Source organism: Microcaecilia unicolor, chromosome 11 (assembly GCF_901765095.1).
Source record: "Microcaecilia unicolor chromosome 11, aMicUni1.1, whole genome shotgun sequence".
Lineage (NCBI taxonomy): Eukaryota > Metazoa > Chordata > Amphibia > Gymnophiona > Siphonopidae > Microcaecilia > Microcaecilia unicolor.
The window spans coordinates 100,805,816-100,824,431 of NC_044041.1; the positions used below are offsets into that span (position 1 = coordinate 100,805,816).

At 45.9% G+C, this 18,616-nt stretch overlaps 1 protein-coding gene across 4 annotated transcripts in view; it reads right to left on the bottom strand.

Moving 5' to 3' along the window:
• Positions 1–18,616, bottom strand: part of ACSBG2 (acyl-CoA synthetase bubblegum family member 2) — a 246,519-nt gene that overhangs the window by 54,595 nt on the left and 173,308 nt on the right. For all 4 annotated transcript variants that reach the window (XM_030218100.1, XM_030218098.1, XM_030218101.1 and 1 more), the window contains 2 exons: positions 9,097–9,314; positions 6,580–6,719 (listed from right to left, as the gene is read on the bottom strand). In XM_030218100.1, coding sequence (XP_030073960.1) covers positions 6,580–6,719; positions 9,097–9,314 — 358 coding nt within the window. The remainder of the gene's footprint in view (positions 1–6,579; positions 6,720–9,096; positions 9,315–18,616) is intronic.

An 18,616-nucleotide genomic window follows, 5' to 3' on the forward strand; every position in this document is an offset into this window, starting at 1 on the left:
GAACATCTGATTCAGCTGGATAACTCGTGTTGGCATTTCATGATTTGCGACAGCATTTTTCATTTGATGCGGCAGATCATTATTACACTTACTCGCAACTGGCTCATTATATGCGTACTAAGTCGCTCCAAAAATTAAAGTTAAGTGTTGGACAGCCGATTAGAGAGCTCTTGGCAGCGGATGCCTTGGGCCAAGTATTGATTTCCTGCCTTCATAAGAAATTAATCAGGAAAAAAAATTAAAATAAAATAAAAAAACACACCTCTGCTAGAGGTATGGTCTAGAGAGCTGGTAGACCCCTTACAGTATCATCTCTTGAGATTTTAAATGGTACTACCCAGGTGGTACATAGTGCAGAGTTGCAGGAGTGTCAATTCCGTCTAGCCCATAGGGCATATTTTCCTCAGAAACAGGTGTTTTATGCTGGCTGCGTAGTCACTCCCCAGTGTTCAAAATATCAATCCAGCACTAACTTTTTAGTTCATATGGGCTGTGGCAGTATTTTTGGTTATTCTTGATCCACTATATTCAAAATTTATTTGGTCATTCCCTTCTGTTCTCGTTTGAAGGGATAAGTCTTAACAATTCAACTTTATTAGGGACCAAGGGGCAGGGAGAAAAATGATCTTGAGCAAGGCCTACATGTATACTTAATCACTGGCTTAGTGATCAATCACCAAGTTTCTGGTACCAGTGTAACAAGCTTCAGTAATTACTGGTATGGGAATCTTAAGGGGCACGCCATCTTAAACGGCAAAGACCTTTTTCTGTCAATTTGGGAGCCTTATTTGAACTTGCTTTCCCACAGAGCTCGCAGTCACATCTTGTTGAACAGCTTCCAGGATGCAGGTGGGTGGGCCTGATTCGAACACAACCAAGGGGGGATGGGGTTCTATGCTACAAAGTAATGGCAGTTAGGTTGGGAGCTATAGGAGTACAAGCCTCTGACCTCTGGTTTAGCTGCAGTTATCCAATCCGAAAAGGATTGGATAAATGGATTGAGAGGGTTACGTGGAGGGAAGGGAATGATTGTGTTCTTTTGTACTTAATTACTGCATTCGATCCTTGTTCTTGGTTCAAAGTATGAGGCCATTTTATTGTTATGTTCAAATGTGTTATTATTGAATAAAAACAGATTTTGAAATAAAGCAGATTCCAAAACTAGGGAATAATGAGGTAATTGTGTTCTCAAACCCAGTGGGATTTTTGTATCCTATACATTGCATCAATTTTCTTTGGGCTACTTCAACAGTAGAGCCTCCCAGTTTTTAAGTAGAATATTTTTCATAACTGAAGTGGAACCATGATGCCCTCTCTAGGAGGAGAATCAATCTAGAACTTCAAAAAGTTCTGAACAAGGTTCTTACACTGTTTCCAATATGAAAGGTATGGCTTGAGCCATTTCTTGGACGAATTAGGAAAAGACGCACCCTGGAGGAGATCTACATCTCTCAGGTGGCAGAAATGGATCACATGGAATGCCATAGGACTCCTCAGCTGAGAGGTCCTGTGGGTCTTGATTTGTCTCCCAGGAAAGATCTGAGTCTGACTCTTCAAATTACTGCTTGTGGAAGAAAGTGACAACTAAAGCATCGGCTTTGTGTTAAGTTCGTAGAGGCAGATGAGTCTCCGAAGTTGAAAAAAGTTCCTCTGGTGATGTAGACACATGCATTGGTTGAGTTCATGCTGCCGGATGGTCGACACCGAGCTGGCATGTGGGATCTCTCCCATGACTGTCTCCCCAATGTATCAACAGAACCGGCTAGGCTGAGGCTGGCGCAAGTACCCTGTAAGCCTGTATAGATTGTGAATGTAGTAGCCTTGAAAGCTCATCCTTGAGCATAGCCCGGATTTCCTTATGCAAAGTAGGCATTAATAATGAATGAGAAAGTGGTATGGACACAGCTTTCAGTTATAGCCTGTGCAGGCGTATGAGATCTTGAAAGCTCTCCATAAGAAATGAGCTGGAGAGAAGGAGAGCAGTCATTGTGGCATGGATCCTTCCCATGCATCGAGGACTATGCAGGGGAAGTATGGGCAGAGTGCCTGGAGGGAGAATGATGGCAATGTTTCATAGGTTTTTTTTTTATGCTATCATTCCCTCAATGTGCACAGCACCAACAAGGACGTAGATTCCTTGTACCAAGTCCAATGTTGGACCTTCTTTTTGTTGTGTCAGTGCACCCGATGCAGAAGCAGGCTCTGCATAGAGTACCAAATCCACTGACATGTTCAATGCAGAACCAAATAGTTCTTCTTGCTGGATTCTGTGGGCTTTAAGGGTCCTCACTTGCATGTGCAGGCACAGGATAAACTATATGTCTCGGTGCTCCGACTTAAGCACTGAACACACCAGTTATGGGGTCTGTGACTGAAATAGTCATACTGCATCAAGTAAATTTCTTAAAGCCACTTTTCACCCTCGTTGACATGGAGGGAAAAATGGATCTATCGAATCAGGGAGCCAAGTGCTAATATAAAAAGTAGAGGAGCATCTCTGATATGTACCCCTGCCTACTTTAAAAGGGTCCGATAGAATACCATTCGCACATACCCTTACTTGTGGATCAGCATATAAGGTCTCCACTGCCTGTAAAAATAATCAATTCCATAAGCTATCAGGCTGTCAAAAGCCTTTTCAGCATCAAAACTTAGGAGTGAGGGGGATCCCTCCAGAGTGCGCCTGCTCCAAAATCATGAGGATCCGCCTCATATTTATTTATTTTTTTTTTTTTTTACATATTGTGCAGCCACAGGTGAAACCGACCTGGGGTTCTGCTACTACAGAAGAAAGCACCCTGGCCAACTGAGTGGCCAGGACCTTAGCTAGTAGTTTAGCCTCATAATTTAGTAGTGAGATGAAATGGTAGGACTCCAGTCAGTCCAGAGGCTTTCCAGATTGCAATACTACTATGATTTGCACCAGATTAAGGTGACTGGGCAAAGAATCCTCGGAGGAGATGACAGCATTAAATACCGATGTGAAAAACAGATCAGATTTCTGTTTTTAATAAGTTATAAAATTCGATCTGCAGCTCATATGGCTCAGGAGCCTTACCCAACAGACTCTGTTGTATTGCCCACTTCACCTGAATTTGCAGGTTTAGAATGGCTGCATCCCTCTCAGAGATCTGGGGTAAATCTACGTTAGATAATTAGGTACCACTATCCAATGCCAAGTCTGCAGGGGAACAGTAGAGCTTAGCTAAATATTCTTTCAAAATACCATTGATGAGCTGATTGATATGCACAATCACCCCCTGGGAGTTTTTCAATGTGGCAGTTTTACTGGGTCCCTTATGTCTGACCAGATTGGTCAAAAGACTACTATTTTTATTGGCAAACCTATATTGACTATATTTACAATTCATAGATTTCCTGGCATTCTGGTGGAGAAGCTCATTTAGAGCTTGTTGAATCTCCAGTAACTGAGTCTTAATACCTATGAGTGATGAGTCCCATACTGTTGCCGGAGACTGGTCACCCAGCGCTCCAGCCTAAGAACTTCACAATGATATGCCGCCTTCTGAAAGTTTGTATAAGAAATTTTTTCCTCTCAAAACTGCCTTCACAGTCTCCCAGTGCAATACAAGGTCATCCAGATGCTCTCCATTGCTCTCCACAAACGATTGCCAACGAGAGAGCAGAAAGGGGTAAAAACTCACAAGAACTACCTGTCCCAGGGAAAGAACTAAATTGCAATTGCACGTTCCTGCAGGTATGGTCAGATATTATTGGTCCTATTGTACAGTGAACCACCGAGGACAGCACTCCTTTGGAAACTAGCAAATAGTCAATCATGGACATCATGGAATGTGCCCTAGAGAGATGAATATAATCCCTCCGTCGAGTATAAAATTCTCCACACATTCACCATGTCCAAGGATAAAGAAAGCATAGCTACACCCCTCTGGGTTCTAGATAACTCCCTCTTTGTTGAGCAGGACCTCTCCAGTTTAGGATCTGCAACCTCATATAAGGTCCCACCCATTAAAATAGGAATATCTCCAAAAGCATACAGAGGACAGATAATTCATTGAAAAAAATGGTTTAGCAAAAGTACTGGGGGCATAAACACTGCAAAGCAAGAAAGGTTTATGATCTAAAGTCACTGAGGCAATTATATGACTGCCCATAGGGTCCTGGCACTACTTCATTCGCCAGATTTAAGTCAATGATAACAGGGCTCCTGGTACATGGCTCCTGACTGAAGACTGTTCCTACACTGACTGGGCTGAATACATGGACGGCAATAGAAAATTCCCCAAGTAGTTGTGAATGAAGGCTTATAGCAATGGCTCTGAGTAAGTGAAGCCCAGGAGGAAGAGGAAATTGCCAGGCTTAAAATCCATTTTCATTTTAGTAAAATATTAAATTTGAATACTAAAATTGTTCTCAATATTTATATATTTAGAAATTTTAAAGTCATAATAGAGGGTTTGCTTCTCTATTTTCTTTACAAATTATAGACTGCTGGTATCAGTCTTACAGATATTCCAGACTGGACAGTTTACCTGTTGCCTACAGAACACTCAAGTATTGGTGTCCTCAGTTAAAGAGTATTAGAGCTAGGAGACTTGTTCAAAGTAACAGTAAATCTGAAATATTTCTAATATTGCATATTATTGGGCAATTTAAGCCCAGATATGTTAAAGATAATCTCTCAAAACTTCACTAGCACTCACCTTAATACTTACATTGTATTTCTCCTAGGTCAATTCTGCACATTTCTATAACAAACATACCTACATAAGTACATAAGTAATGCCATACTGAGAAAAGACCAAGGGTCCATCGAGCCCAGCATCCCGTCCACGACAGCGGCCAATCCAGGCCAAGGGCACCTGGCAAGCTTCCCAAACGTACAAACATTCTATACATGTTATTCCTGGAATTTTGGATTTTTCCAAGTCCGTTTAGTAGCGGTTTATGGACTTGTCCTTTAGGAAACCGTCCAACCCCTTTTTAAACTCTGCTAAGCTAACCGCCTTCACCACATTTTCCGGCAACGAATTCCAGAGTTTAATTACACGTTGGGTGAAGAAAACTTTTCTCCGATTTGTTTTAAATTTACTACACTGTAGTTTCATCGCATGCCCCCTAGTCCTAGTATTTTTGGAAAGCGTGAACAGACGCTTCACATCCACCTGTTCCACTCCACTCATTATTTTATATACCTCTATTATGTCTCCCCTCAGCCGTCTCTTCTCCAAGCTGAATAGCCCTAGCCTCCTTAGTCTTTCTTCATAGGGAAGTCGTCCCATCCCCGCTATCATTTTAGTCGCCCTTCGCTGCACCTTTTCCAATTCTACTATATCTTTCTTGAGATGCGGCGACCAGAATTGAACACAATACTCAAGGTGCGGTCGCACCATGGAGCGATACAACGGCATTATAACATCCTCACACCTGTTTTCCATACCTTTCCTAATAATACCCAACATTCTATTCGCTTTCCTAGCCGCAGCAGCACACTGAGCAGAAGGTTTCAGTGTGTTATCGACGACGACACCCAGATCCCTTTCTTGGTCCGTAACTCCTAACGTGGAACCTTGCATGACGTAGCTATAATTCGGGTTCTTTTTTCCCACATGCATCACCTTGCACTTGCTCACATTAAACGTCATCTGCCATTTAGCCGCCCAGTCTCCCAGTCTCGTAAGGTCCTCTTGTAATTTTTCACAATCCTGTCGCGAGTTAACGACTTTGAATAACTTTGTGTCATCAGCAATTTTAATTACCTCGCTAGTTACTCCCATCTCTAAATCATTTATAAATATATTAAAAAGCAGCGGTCCTAGCACAGACCCCTGAGGAACCCCACTAACTACCCTTCTCCATTGTGAATACTGCCCATTTAACCCCACTCTCTGTTTCCTATCCTTCAACCGGTTTTTAATCCACAATAGGACATTTCCTCCTATCCCATGACCCTCCAATTTTCTCTGTAGCCTTTCATGAGGTACCTTGTCAAACGCCTTTTGAAAATCCAGATACACAATATCAACCGGCTCCCCTTTGTCCACATGTTTGTTTACTCCTTCAAAGAATTGAAGTAAATTGATCAGGCAAGATTTCCCCACACAAAAGCCGTGCTGACTCGGTCTCAGTAATCCATGTCCTAGTAATAGATTGGGAGAACACAGTCATACTATTTAAGATTTTGCACATTAAAGAATTTTCACTGTGGAGCATGTAGCTCTGTAATGCTGAAAGAATTAGTAATAGCTCCTTTTTAAAGAATATTGTATTTCATACACCCAGCTCGTGTTTTCTTTTTCTGGAGGTGGGGAGCTGGGAAGGACTCTAATAACCTTAAGAATTTTTCTATAGCATGCATTTCTCCTTGCGAGTACAACATGGCCACAATAATGTATTTATTCTTCATATACCAGGCAGGTGAGTCACCTGATAGGAAAATGGCTCAATTTGAATGTGTCTTGATTATGACAGCAAATATGTCACATTTCCCATTAAATTTTCTATTCTCTCTCACAGTCTTCCATGCAAGACAGCAGCGCTGTGAAAGTTTGCCTGTACTTGATACAAGTAAAAAAAAAAAAAAAATGGTCAAAATACCTTCAAGGTGATGAGCATGGAAAGGAATTTTCTTTTGTCTCCTATTAACATGGCATTGCTGATTATGGGCACAGACTCTTTCAGTGCATCCTCAATAGGAACTGGTGGAATATTCTCGCCCCCTGCAGTGATAATCAACTCTAAAAGAAACCGGAAAAAGATCATGAGCCTGATTAATCAGGAAAAATGGCATAACCTAAACCAGGTCTTTATGAAATATAGACCAATTGTATTTTTTTTTGTTACATTTACAAGATTTGGCATTTCTCAGAGTTCCTTTTCTATGATTAACCTAATGTGTTTAAGATGTATTGTACCTATCCTTGAAATGTGATTTGCAAATACTCTTATTTTCAATAAAAGAAAACCTTTCCCTCAACTTGAAGAACTAACATTTTGATTTTAATTTACTGCACTTTGGATGGAGCTCACTATGAAAACAAAGGAAAGGAAGTCTTCTCCAAGACTGAACCCTATAAGCTCAAATACCTCTGCAAGTTACTCCTTCCAATTATCCACATGCTTGGCTAGCTGTCCTCTTCTTGATTCAGAGGACAAGAGCCTAAAATGATCCAACTTAGAGATGTCACAAGGCAACAATTGTTGGGTTCATTTGGCCTTTCCCCCCAATTTTCAGACATTTCTTTTGGTTCAATTCACTTTCATTTTTAATAAAAGTTTTACCTTTGTTGCAACCTCTTTATCAGGATGACCTAACTTCTCTGTTTTGAAAACATCCTTCAAAGATACATCACTCCAAACCATACATGCCTGAGCAACTGTCAGCTTTGCCCCAGGTTCTACTTTAAAAGCTTCTCTATCTCCTTTTTAAGGGTTAGTGCCAGCAGCCTGGCTCCTCCCCAGTTAAGTTGCTCCAACTTTGATCAGCAAGGTAGTTCACAGCTCAGAGTTTAAAAACAACAGAAGAATTTAGAATTTCACTTGTCTCTTCTCTAGCTGGCTGGTAGTAACCATAATTATCCTTGTGCAGTCTCTGTGGACTGACTCACAGACTGGCTGTCTGATCTGATAGCCCTCACAACAGTGCCAAACAACTGGGTTCTCTTTTTTCTTAAGGAACCCACTTCAGTTTGTACTGCAGGACACATATAGTGGCAAGGATGGCATCTTTGATGGTTGCAGTCGAGTTCTTTGGATTAAAGGCTACTTTATCAATGGAATACAGTGCAGAGCTTCTGATGTAGTCCTGATCTGCCCATTGTCAATTACCTTGTTTGATGAAGGCTTGTTAAAGATGTAGCCCCCCCTCCCCTGCCTGGGTAGAGCTACCACCTGTTGACCAGCCTGAGTTCTCTGCTGCTGCCTTGCCTGATCATGAGGCAAAACCCACTTGCCAGCCTCTGTCTTCAGTCTGTGGTTTTCTACGGCTCCAGTGTTCATGAGTGTTATTGTGTCAGGTTGAACTGCTTTCTCCTTAGCGCTTGAGGTGTCAGGTGTCCTTTAAGTTTTAGGACTAGGGGTAGTGTGCGTTATCTTTGCCTTGACAGGTACATGACATTGTTCTACTATCATTGTGGGTAATTCTATATAAGTATTGTCTCTAATGACAAATGCTATTTGCTGCCATTATCTTTAATAAAACAGCTTTTATATTTTCTCCTAATACCTAAGCCTTGTGTCCTTTCATTTCAGTGTTTATAATTTGGACTGTTCTTGAATTTGGATTGCATGAGTGAGAAGTTTGCGTTTTAATCCCAGAGTGCTAAATTACCATTATTTGTCATATTTGTACTTCCCTCTCTTTGCTGGCCCTCTAATGAGGCACAACTATTGTGTTTAGTCCTCACACATCCGGGCACTCAAACAAAAACCATATGACACACCACATTGTTCCTTCATAGTGGTGAATGGAATTTTATTTGTATTTACTTTTATTTATTTATTTATTTAAGACAAGGAGGCAGGACTTCTTATGGGGAGATTCTCCTTGGGAAGGGCAGAGAAGCATCTCCCAGAGGTTGAGGCTGTTGTGACATTGATAATGCAGATCACATACTGGAAGCAGACAGTAATAAATCCATAAATCCTAATATTAAACCAACATCCATCGGCAAATGATTTTTGATTTAGTAGATGTAAAAAATATATAAAATCACTTGAATAATTTCAAATCTAAAACTCAAAATCAAGGTAGAGTGACTTCAAATAAAAATCAAAAATCATACAAAATGATTTGAAATCAAACAACACTGCCCAGAGGCATAGTTGCAATTTATCAGCATACTTGATAAAATACATGGGCCCATGCACATATCTGTATCTGCTTCAGAGAGGTATAAATTAATGCAAGAGCATCTGTGCAACAACAGAAATAGTTCTGGGTGCTAGGTTTATAAAGGCAGACACAACTAAATCAACTTTATAAAATAGGCATGTTTTTGGAAATTTTATAGGTGTCCTTTCATAAATATCTACCAAAACATTTTTGTAATTAGGAAGCAATAAACTCAGAACTTGATCATTTCAGCATCTAAACAGGACTTGGGGGATATTTACCTTTAATTCTGCCAGTAATAAACAGGAATTCTCTCTCATCGTGCTTTCCCAGGTCTCCCGAGTGTAGCCAGCCCTCTTCATCCAGGACCTCCTTGGTTTTATCCTCCATGTTTAGATATCCCATGAACACGTGCCTCCCCCAGAACAGGATCTCCCCATTCCCGTCTCTGTCTGGCTGGAAAATTTTTGTCTTACAGCCTGAAAGCACTTTACCACAGCTAGAAAACAAAATAATTTTTTAAACTGAGAAATCAATTAAAAGACGAACTGTCTTTATACTCTTAATGGTGCTTCAAGCTACTTATAACCTTTAATCCTACATATTAAATCAGTAGTCTACAAAAGCATACAATTTTAAACATTCAGTAGCCTTACACAAAAGATATCTCTCTCAAACTATGTTGGCTAGTTTCCTCTGAACTAATTTTAGTCTGGGTGGGCTAATGTGGTAATGCTACTTGCTTTCTAAGACAAATGAAGGGTTAGGTGATGTGAAATCTATTTTGGCTGATATGTCAGTGAAGAACAATATAAAGACAAATTTTACCTTGAGTGTAAAAAAAAAAAGTCCACAATTCCTGGGGGGATTCTATGTAATTTGGAAAATCCAACAGGTTGTTAAAGCCACGGCATTTTTTTCTGATGTTAACGTAACCTGTGGTGTTCCTATCAATTTTGATCTGGGTTTTTGACTCCTATGGCCCATTGGCAAGACATATTAAACTACCATAAAACTGAAGCGATACCCATTAATCTACCTCCTGATCGTTTCCAACAAGTGAAGTTTCCATTCCAATAGGGAGGGGACTCTACCTGCCACTTTGGAATTCAATTACCTTTATCCTTAACATGCCTCTATTAAGTTAAAATAAGACCCTTGTTAACACTGACAACAACCTTGCTTCACAATTGGGCTAACCTACCTTTGTCTATAATGGGTCACCTTGCACTATACATAATGTCTGTTTTGCCAAAGTGGCTGTATGTGTTTCAAACTGCACTGCTTCTCCTCCACAGAGGAGATCGATTTTCACTACGAGACATTCAGACTTTTCTGTGGAGGGCAGGTAAGGCCCAATTTAAGTTTAAGATGCTAACTTATTCTCAGCAAAATTGGGGTCTTGCCTTACCAGATTTAAATTTATACTGTAAAGACTGTCATTGTAGGCAAATTGCTGATTGGTTGAAAAACTCAGACAATTATACGCCACTTTCTTAAGAATAGGCCCTTATTGCTCCCTTGACAACGGCTTATGTTTTGCATGGTACAGAAAATAAGCTACCCAAGCATGAAAGGGGTAGTTGTTTGATTTACCCGCCTTGGGGAGTCCAGCAGTGGCTTTGCACTGGGGTTAACCAAGGACTGGATCAACCCTGTCCTGCGAATGTGGATTGAGTTGGCAGCCTTAACCTATATCCAAGTCTGAGGGCTTAGATATGTCTGCAACTGTATTTTAGACCAATAGCAAGGTAAAATTATGTATCATACCTGATAATTTTCTTTCCATTAATCATAGCTGATCAATCCATAGACTGGTGGGTTGTGTCCATCTACCAGCAGGTGGAGATAGACAGCAATCTTTTTGCCTCCCTATATGTGGTCATGTGCTGCCGGAAACTCCTCAGTATGTCGATATCCAAGCTTCATCCGCAGGACTCAGCACTTAGAGAATTACACCCACAAAGGGACACTCTGCCCAGCTCACCACCGCCGAAACGGGGGAAGGGAATTAACCCAGCTCATCCCCACACAAGTGGGGGAGGGGAATCCGTCCAGCTCATCCCCGCGGAGCGGGGGAGGGACACCACCCCGCCGATGCGGGGGGATCTGGCTTATCCTGCAACCGCAACCGCGGGAGGAGCTGACTGACCCTAACACCGCCGAAGCGGGAGGGGTACAAAGCTGCCCTACAGCCGCACGAAGCGGGAGGGAGCGCCGGCAGAATTTATGTCTCAATCCAGCCCCGTAAAACGGAGGGGAGAGGAATGCAGCAGCTCACTGTAACACAAACTCGTCTCAACTCTTGAAGAATCCAATTGAAAAAACTTGAACACGAAGTCCTCCTGAACAGGAACTGAAGACTAAACTTGAATCTGAAATGCAACCAGAATATAAACAGTACAGATATCTGGGAGGGGCTATGGATTGATCAGCTATGATTAATAGAAAGAAAATTATCAGGTATGATACATAATTTTACCTTCCATATCATCATGCTGATCAATCCATAGACTGGTGGGATGTACCGAAGCAGTACTCACCCAGGGCGGGACATTGAAATCCCTGACCGCAACACTGAAGCTCCAAACCGGGCCTCCGCCCGAGCAGCCACAGTCAAGCGGTAATGCCTGGAGAAGGTATGGGCCGATGCCCAAGTTGCCGCCTTGCAAATCTCTTCCAAGGAGACGGACCCGGCCTCTGCCATCGAGGCCGCCTGAGCTCTAGTAGAGTGAGCCTTCAGCTGGATAGGCGGCACCTTCCCCGCGGCCACATAAGCAGCTGCAATGGCTTCCTTGACCCATCTGGCCACTGTAGGCTTAGCAGCCTGCAGACCCTTACGAGGACCTGCAAACAGGACAAACAGATGATCCGATTTCCGGAAATCATTGGTCACTTCCAAGTATCTGATGATGACTCGTCTCACATCCAGATATTTGAGAGCAGAGTATTCCTCTGGGTAGTCCTCCCTACGAAAGGAAGGGAGACAGAGCTGCTGATTCACATGGAAGCGAGAAACAATCTTGGGCAGGAAGGAAGGCACTGTGCGAATAGACACTCCTGCTTCCGTGAACTGCAGAAAGGGCTCTCGACATGAGAGTGCCTGGAGCTCGGAAACTCTTCTGGCTGCAGTGATAGCCACCAAAAAGACTGCTTTCAACGTCAGGTCTTTCAGAGATGCCCTTGACAAGGGTTCAAAAGACGGCTTCTGCAAGGCTCTTAGCACCAGGTTGAGATTCCACGCAGGCACCACTGAGTGCAGAGGAGGGCACAGGTGATTAACTCCCTTGAGAAAGCGCACCACATCTGGCTGCGAAGCCAGGGAAGCCCCCTTCAGGCGGCCCCTGAAGCAAGTCAGAGCCGCTACCTGGACTTTAAGGGAACTGAGCGACAGGCCTTTCTCCAGACCTTCTTGCAGGAACGCCAACACTGAGGAAATTGGAGCAGTGAAGGGAGAAAGTGAGCCTGCTTCACACCACGCTGCAAAGGTACGCCAAACCCTGGCGTAAGCAGTAGAAGTAGAGCGCTTCCTCGCTCTCAGCATAGTGGCGATGACCTTGTCTGAGAAGCCCTTCTTTCTCAGACGCTGCCGCTCAATAGCCAGGCCGTAAGACCAAAGGGGGAGGGATCCTCCATCACCACGGGACCCTGATGCAACAGGCCCTGCTCCACTGGCAGCCGCAGAGGATCGTCCACTGAGAGCCTGATCAAGTCCGCATACCAGGTACGTCTGGGCCAGTCCGGACCCACCAGGATTATCCGGCCCGGATGCTTTGCCACCCGGTCTAGCACCCTGCCCAACATGGGCCAGGGCGGGAACACATAGAGAAGCTCCTGTGTCGGCCACTGTTGGAGAAGAGCATCTACTCCCAGGGATCGAGGGTCCCGTCCTCTGCTGAAAAAGCGCGGCACTTGGCAATTGGCCGATGACGCCATCAGATCTAGGCTCGGCTGGCCCCAGCGCTTCGTGATGTCCAAGAACGCCTGAGCAGATAGCTGCCACTCTCCGGGATCCAAGGTATGGCGACTGAGAAAGTCCGCCTTGACATTCATGACTCCGGCAATGTGGGCCGCTGACAGCTGTTCCAGGTTCGCTTCCGCCCACTGGCATAGATTCATGGCCTCCTTGGCTAGAGGGGCGCTCTTGGTACCTCCCTGGCGGTTGACATAGGCCACAGCCGTGGCATTGTCCGACAGGACCCGTACTGGCTTCAACGCCAGTACCGGGATGAACTCCAAAAGCGCCAACCGAATGGCTCTGAGTTCCAGGAGGTTGATAGACCACTTTGCCTCTGCAAGAGACCAGAGCCCCTGCGCTGTCCTTCCCAAGCAGTGGGCTCCCCAGCCCGACAAAGAGGCGTCCGTCGTGATGACAATCCACTCAGGGGTCACCAGAGGCATTCCTGCAGACAACTTGACTGTCTGCAGCCACCAGCTCAGCGCCTTGCGCACTGCTGGGTCCAAGGGAAGGCGCACAGCATAATCCTCCGACATCGGAGTCCAGCGCTGCAGCAGAGAGTGTTGTAGTGGTCTCATATGAGCCCTGGCCCTGGGCACTACTTCCATCGTGGCCGTCATAGAGCCCAACAGCTGCACATAGTCCCAAGCCCGAAGAGGAAAGGCTACTAGGAACTGGTCCACCTGAGCCTGAAGTTTGACAATCCGATTGTCTGGCAGGAACACTCTGCCCACTTGGGTGTCGAATCGAACTCCCAGATACTCCAGGGACTGAGTCGGGCGCAGCTGGCTCTTCTCCCAGTTGATGATCCACCCCAGGGAGCTCAAAAGAGCAACCACCCGGTCCACAGCTTTGCCGCACTCTGCATAAGAGGGGGCTCGGATCAACCAGTCGTCCAGATAAGGATGGACTTGTACTCCTTCCTTTCGCAGGAAGGCCGCGATGACCACCATTACTTTGGAGAAGGTCCGCGGAGCAGTAGCCAACCCGAAAGGGAGGGCTCTGAACTGGAAGTGTCGGCCCAGGACTGCAAAACGCAGAAAGCGTTGATGAGGAGGCCAGCTGGGAATATGCAGGTACGCTTCCTTGATGTCCAAGGAAGCCAAGAACTCCCCTGCCTTCACTGCCGCTATAACAGAGCAGAGAGTCTCCATGCGAAAGTGCCGCACTTTCAAGGCCCGATTGACCCCTTTGAGGTCGAGGATAGGCCGTACAGAACCTCCTTTCTTTGGTACCACAAAGTAAGTGGAGTAACGCCCCTTGCCAAGCTGATTTTCTGGCACCGGAACGACCGCACCCAGGCGGATCAGATTGTTCAAGGTCTGCTGCACTGCCACAGCTTTGACCGGAGACTTGCAGGGAGAGAGTACAAACCCGTCTTTTAAGGGTCGGCAGAACTGTAGCTTGTAGCCGTCTCTGATGACTTCTAGCACCCAAGCGTCTGAAGTTACTCTGGTCCACTCGCCCAGAAACGAGGACAGGCGTCCTCCAATCTGCACTGGGCCATGGACCAAGACCCCATCATTGGGTACGAGACCCTGGGGGAGGACCGGAGGGCGTACCTCCGGGACGGCGGTCTCTGCGAAAGGAATGCTGCTTGGGGGAGAAGTTCCTTTTGAAGGAAGAGGGGGCAGAGGAGCCCGACTTGCCCGGGCGGTACCGACGGGCTTCCTGAAACCGTCCTCTGGAGATACCGGGGCGAGCACTGGCCCGAGCCCTGACCTCTGGTAACCTCTTGCCCTTAGACGTGCCGAGATCGGTCACGATTTTGTCCAGCTCGACCCCAAAGAGCAGCTTGCCTTTAAAAGGCAACTTAGCCAGGCGGGACTTAGAGGCGTGGTCCGCAGACCAATGTTTCAGCCAAAGCCAGCGCCGCGCAGAGACTGCCTGAGCCATACCTTTAGCCGAGGCTCTCAAGACATCATACAGTAAGTCTGCCAAATAAGCCAAGCCCGATTCCAGGGCCGGCCAGTCAGCCCTCAAGGAAGGATCCGAGGGGGAAGCCCGCTGCACCATCGTCAGGCACGCTGTGGCCACATAGGAGCCGCAAACTGAGGCCTGCAAACTTAAGGCAGCCGCCTCGAAGGACGACCTTAAAGCCGCTTCCAATCTTCTGTCTTGGGCGTCCTTTAGGGCCGTGCCACCTTCCACCGGCAACGCCGTTTTCTTAGTCACCGCAGTGATTAAAGAATCCACGGTAGGCCAAATAAAGGCCTCATGTTCACTTTCAGGCAAAGGATAGAGGCGGGACATAGCCCTAGCCACTTTGAGGCTCGCTTCCGGGACATCCCATTGAGCCGAAATTAAGGTGTGCATGGCATCATGCACGTGGAAGGTTCTAGGCGGGCGCTTCATCCCCAGCATAATGGCAGAGCCAACAGGGGCTGAGGGAGAGACGTCCTCTGGCGAGGAAATCTTCAAAATGCTCATGGCCTGCAGTAACAGGTTGGGCAAATCCTCTGAGCGAAAGATCCGCGCTGCAGAGGGATCATCCGCTCCATCCGAGCGGGAATCCGTCTCCTCCAAGGAATCCCCAAAGGACCGTTGGGAGAACTCAGATACGCTGCCCTCATCTACATCAGAGGAAACAGCGTCCTCTAAGGCCTGGGAATCCACCCGAGGGCGTTTACTTCCGGGGGCCTCAACCCCGTTATCGGACAAGGGAGAAGGGGCAGCGTTTTGCATAAGGAAGGCCTGATGCAGCAGCAAAATAAACTCGGGGGAGAAACCCCCCAGACTGTGTATTTCAGCAGCCTGGGCCACAGCCCTAGACGCACCCTCAACCGGCGCTCGCAAGAGCGGGGGAGCAACATGCTGCGCATCCAAGATGGCGTCCGGCGCGACACTCCGCGAAGGAGCCGCGTGGGAAGAACGGCGCTTAACTTTAACCGCTTTTTTGCCGTCGCCCAAATCAAGGGCGGCCATGGCATGAACGTCTCCCAGCTCAAGGGCGGCCCAAGAAGAAGCCGTCCGAGCAGAGTGGCCGGCCAAGATGGCGGAGGCGAGCAGCAGGGGATGGGCGTTTATGGCGGGAAAAACCGCCGCACCGGAGGAAGACCCGGGACACTGACCGGCCTCCAAACTGACACCCAACAAGGGCGAATCAGACTTTAAAACCCCCGCATCCCCGCTAGAAGCGCACACGCGGTCCGGGGAGCGATTCTTTGCGCCCTCGCCCTCCGACGCCATAGGCCACGTGGAGATCAATCGGGGAACCCCCTGCCCGCTATAAAAAGGTAAAAATTACCTGCTTCTCGCTCCGAGCTGTAACGACCTGGTGTCCCAGTGAATAGCTGCAATAAACATTTAAATAAACGTCGAAATAAACGCCCTTAAGGACGTCTAAAATTTTTTTTTTTTTTTTTTTTTTTTAACGGCGCCAGCGGGAGGGGGGAGAAAAGGAGGGACCTGGCGCCACCAGGTTTGCACTTGCTCAAGAAGAGCCCTCAACCCCAGGTACTCAACAAAACCTAAAGATTAGGCTTGGAGACCTAGCCAGAGCTGCTGCTGTGTGTGACCACCACCTGCTGAGATAGAGAACATACTGAGGAGTTTCCGGCAGCACATGACCACATATAGGGAGGCAAAAAGATTGCTCTCTATCTCCACCTGCTGGTAGATGGACACAACCCACCAGTCTATGGATTGATCAGCATGATGATATGGAAACATTCTTTTTTTTTTTTTTTAACCCTAAACTTAAGTCTCTCATTGGATAGCAACTGCCTAGTTGACTGGATGATTATACTAGTTTGCACCACAGATGGGTAGGAGACAAGATACCAACTGGGAAAGGGGAGAGTAAGCAACAGCCAGAATGAGGGGGGGGGGGGGGGGGGGGAGGAGAGAGAGAGAGAGAGAGATATGCAGTACCATGGAGAGGGGCAGGGGAAAGAAGAGGAAGGGATGATGGCCTTGGAGTGCAGGGGCAGAAGCATGACAGAGGGAGGGATGGGACTACAGAAGGCAGATACTGAACATATGAATAGGGACAGACACAAAGAGGAGAGGTGCTGGACAGGACAGATAGGGACACACAGGGAATGAAGGTGGATATGGAGAAAGAAAAATGGAGTGGAAAGCAGAAAATGGATGGAACAGGGCGCGGGGGGACGGAGGGAAAGTGCAGGAGATGGATGGGGCTAGGTGTGGGTAGAAGGAACAGGAGATGGATGTGGCTAGGATTTGTTGGTGCAGAGAAGAGGAACAGAACAGGGTTTTATGGATAGGAGAGATGGGGTAGGAATTTGAAGGGATAATGAATACTTGGCAGTTTTAGATATGAGATGGGAAATATATTGATGGGTTGCAACAATGAGTGAGGATATAAAATGAGGGATATGAAAAGAGGAACAACAAAGGGGATGATGTGGGAAAAGGTTGAGACATGCGATGATCTCGAACACTGGAGAGAGAATGAGAGACATTGAAAAGGGATGGGTCTCTGAAGGGGGTTGAGTGAGGGAGGAAATGGGGTTAAAAAGATGGTGAAAGAGGCTATTGGGCAAGGGATATAGGGTATCAGACTGAAGAATGGCTTTGGAGGCAAGTGAAGGAAGGAGAGACAGGGATGGTGCTGGGACTGATAGAGTGATGAGATGCAGTGGAAGGTAGATGAGAGCAAAGAGGGTAATAACAAAGGATGGGAATGGTGGACAAGTTTAGGAGACTGGGCAAGGGAGAGATAGAGGGGACAATGGGAGTGCTGGAGAGGGAATAAGAGGGAGATGGTAAAATGCTATACAAAACAACACAAAAAACTGCCAACTGGCAGTTTTTTTGTGTTGTTTTGTATAGCTTGGGAATATAAATTGCATTCTTTTTTCCTGGGGCAACTGCCTGACTAGGGTTTAGAGCAGGGGTTCTCAATCCAGCCCTCGGGACACACCTAGCCAGTCAGGTTTTCAAGATACCCACAGTGAATATGCATGTGATAAATCTGCATAAAATAGAGGTAATGCATGCAAATCTCATGTATATTCATCCTGGATATCCTGAAAACCTGACTGGGTTGAGAATCCTTGGATTAGAGTAAGGGGACCACCTCATTCTTCTTCCTGATTAGAATTTTCAGGGGGTCCTTTCTTTGGATGTCTTTTTTTTTTTTGGGGGGGGGGGGGGGGGGGGGCAACTCATCCTTCGCTTCAGGCAGCAGACTGCTGTGAACTGGCCCTGGGAGGAGGAAAAAGTGCTGCCTGCGGATGGCCCCAGGAAAAAAGTGCTGCCTGCCTGGGGGGATATTTTAAGGAGGGCAAAAAAGCTGGGATTTGGAGAAGAAAAGGAAGGGTGCTGGTGTCAAATCTAGGGAAGGGGGAGAGGGAAAGTGCACTCTCCCCTTTTCAATTTGTGTGAATGTGAGAGGGGGCACACAGAGAAATTTCTCATGGTGCTGGCTCATTTCAATTTAAAAAAAATATCTTGTTTTGATATGCTGGCTTATTCAGCATTTTAGTCTGGGGAGTATGCGTTTTTTTATTTATTTATTTTTAATAACCATAATGAATATGTATGAGATGTATATATACAAATTAATATTCAAATGTATCAAACCACACTCTTTGCCCCCCCCCCCCCCAAATGAAAGTCAAACTACGCCTATGTCAGCCTGTGAGAAGCCCATCTCATGTTAAGCATCATTAAATCTATCATAACATTGGTTAGCACCCTTTGTCATTTTGTGTTACTAATACACAATCATATGATGCTGTTTGTCAAATCCCCATGCTTAATGTTTCTCAACTAAATTATAAAACAAAACTCTGCTAAGGAATTAAAGGGGCAATTTTCAAACTGTCCACATTGGAACAAAGGCAGCAAACCATATTGTTCACTGACCTTCCCTT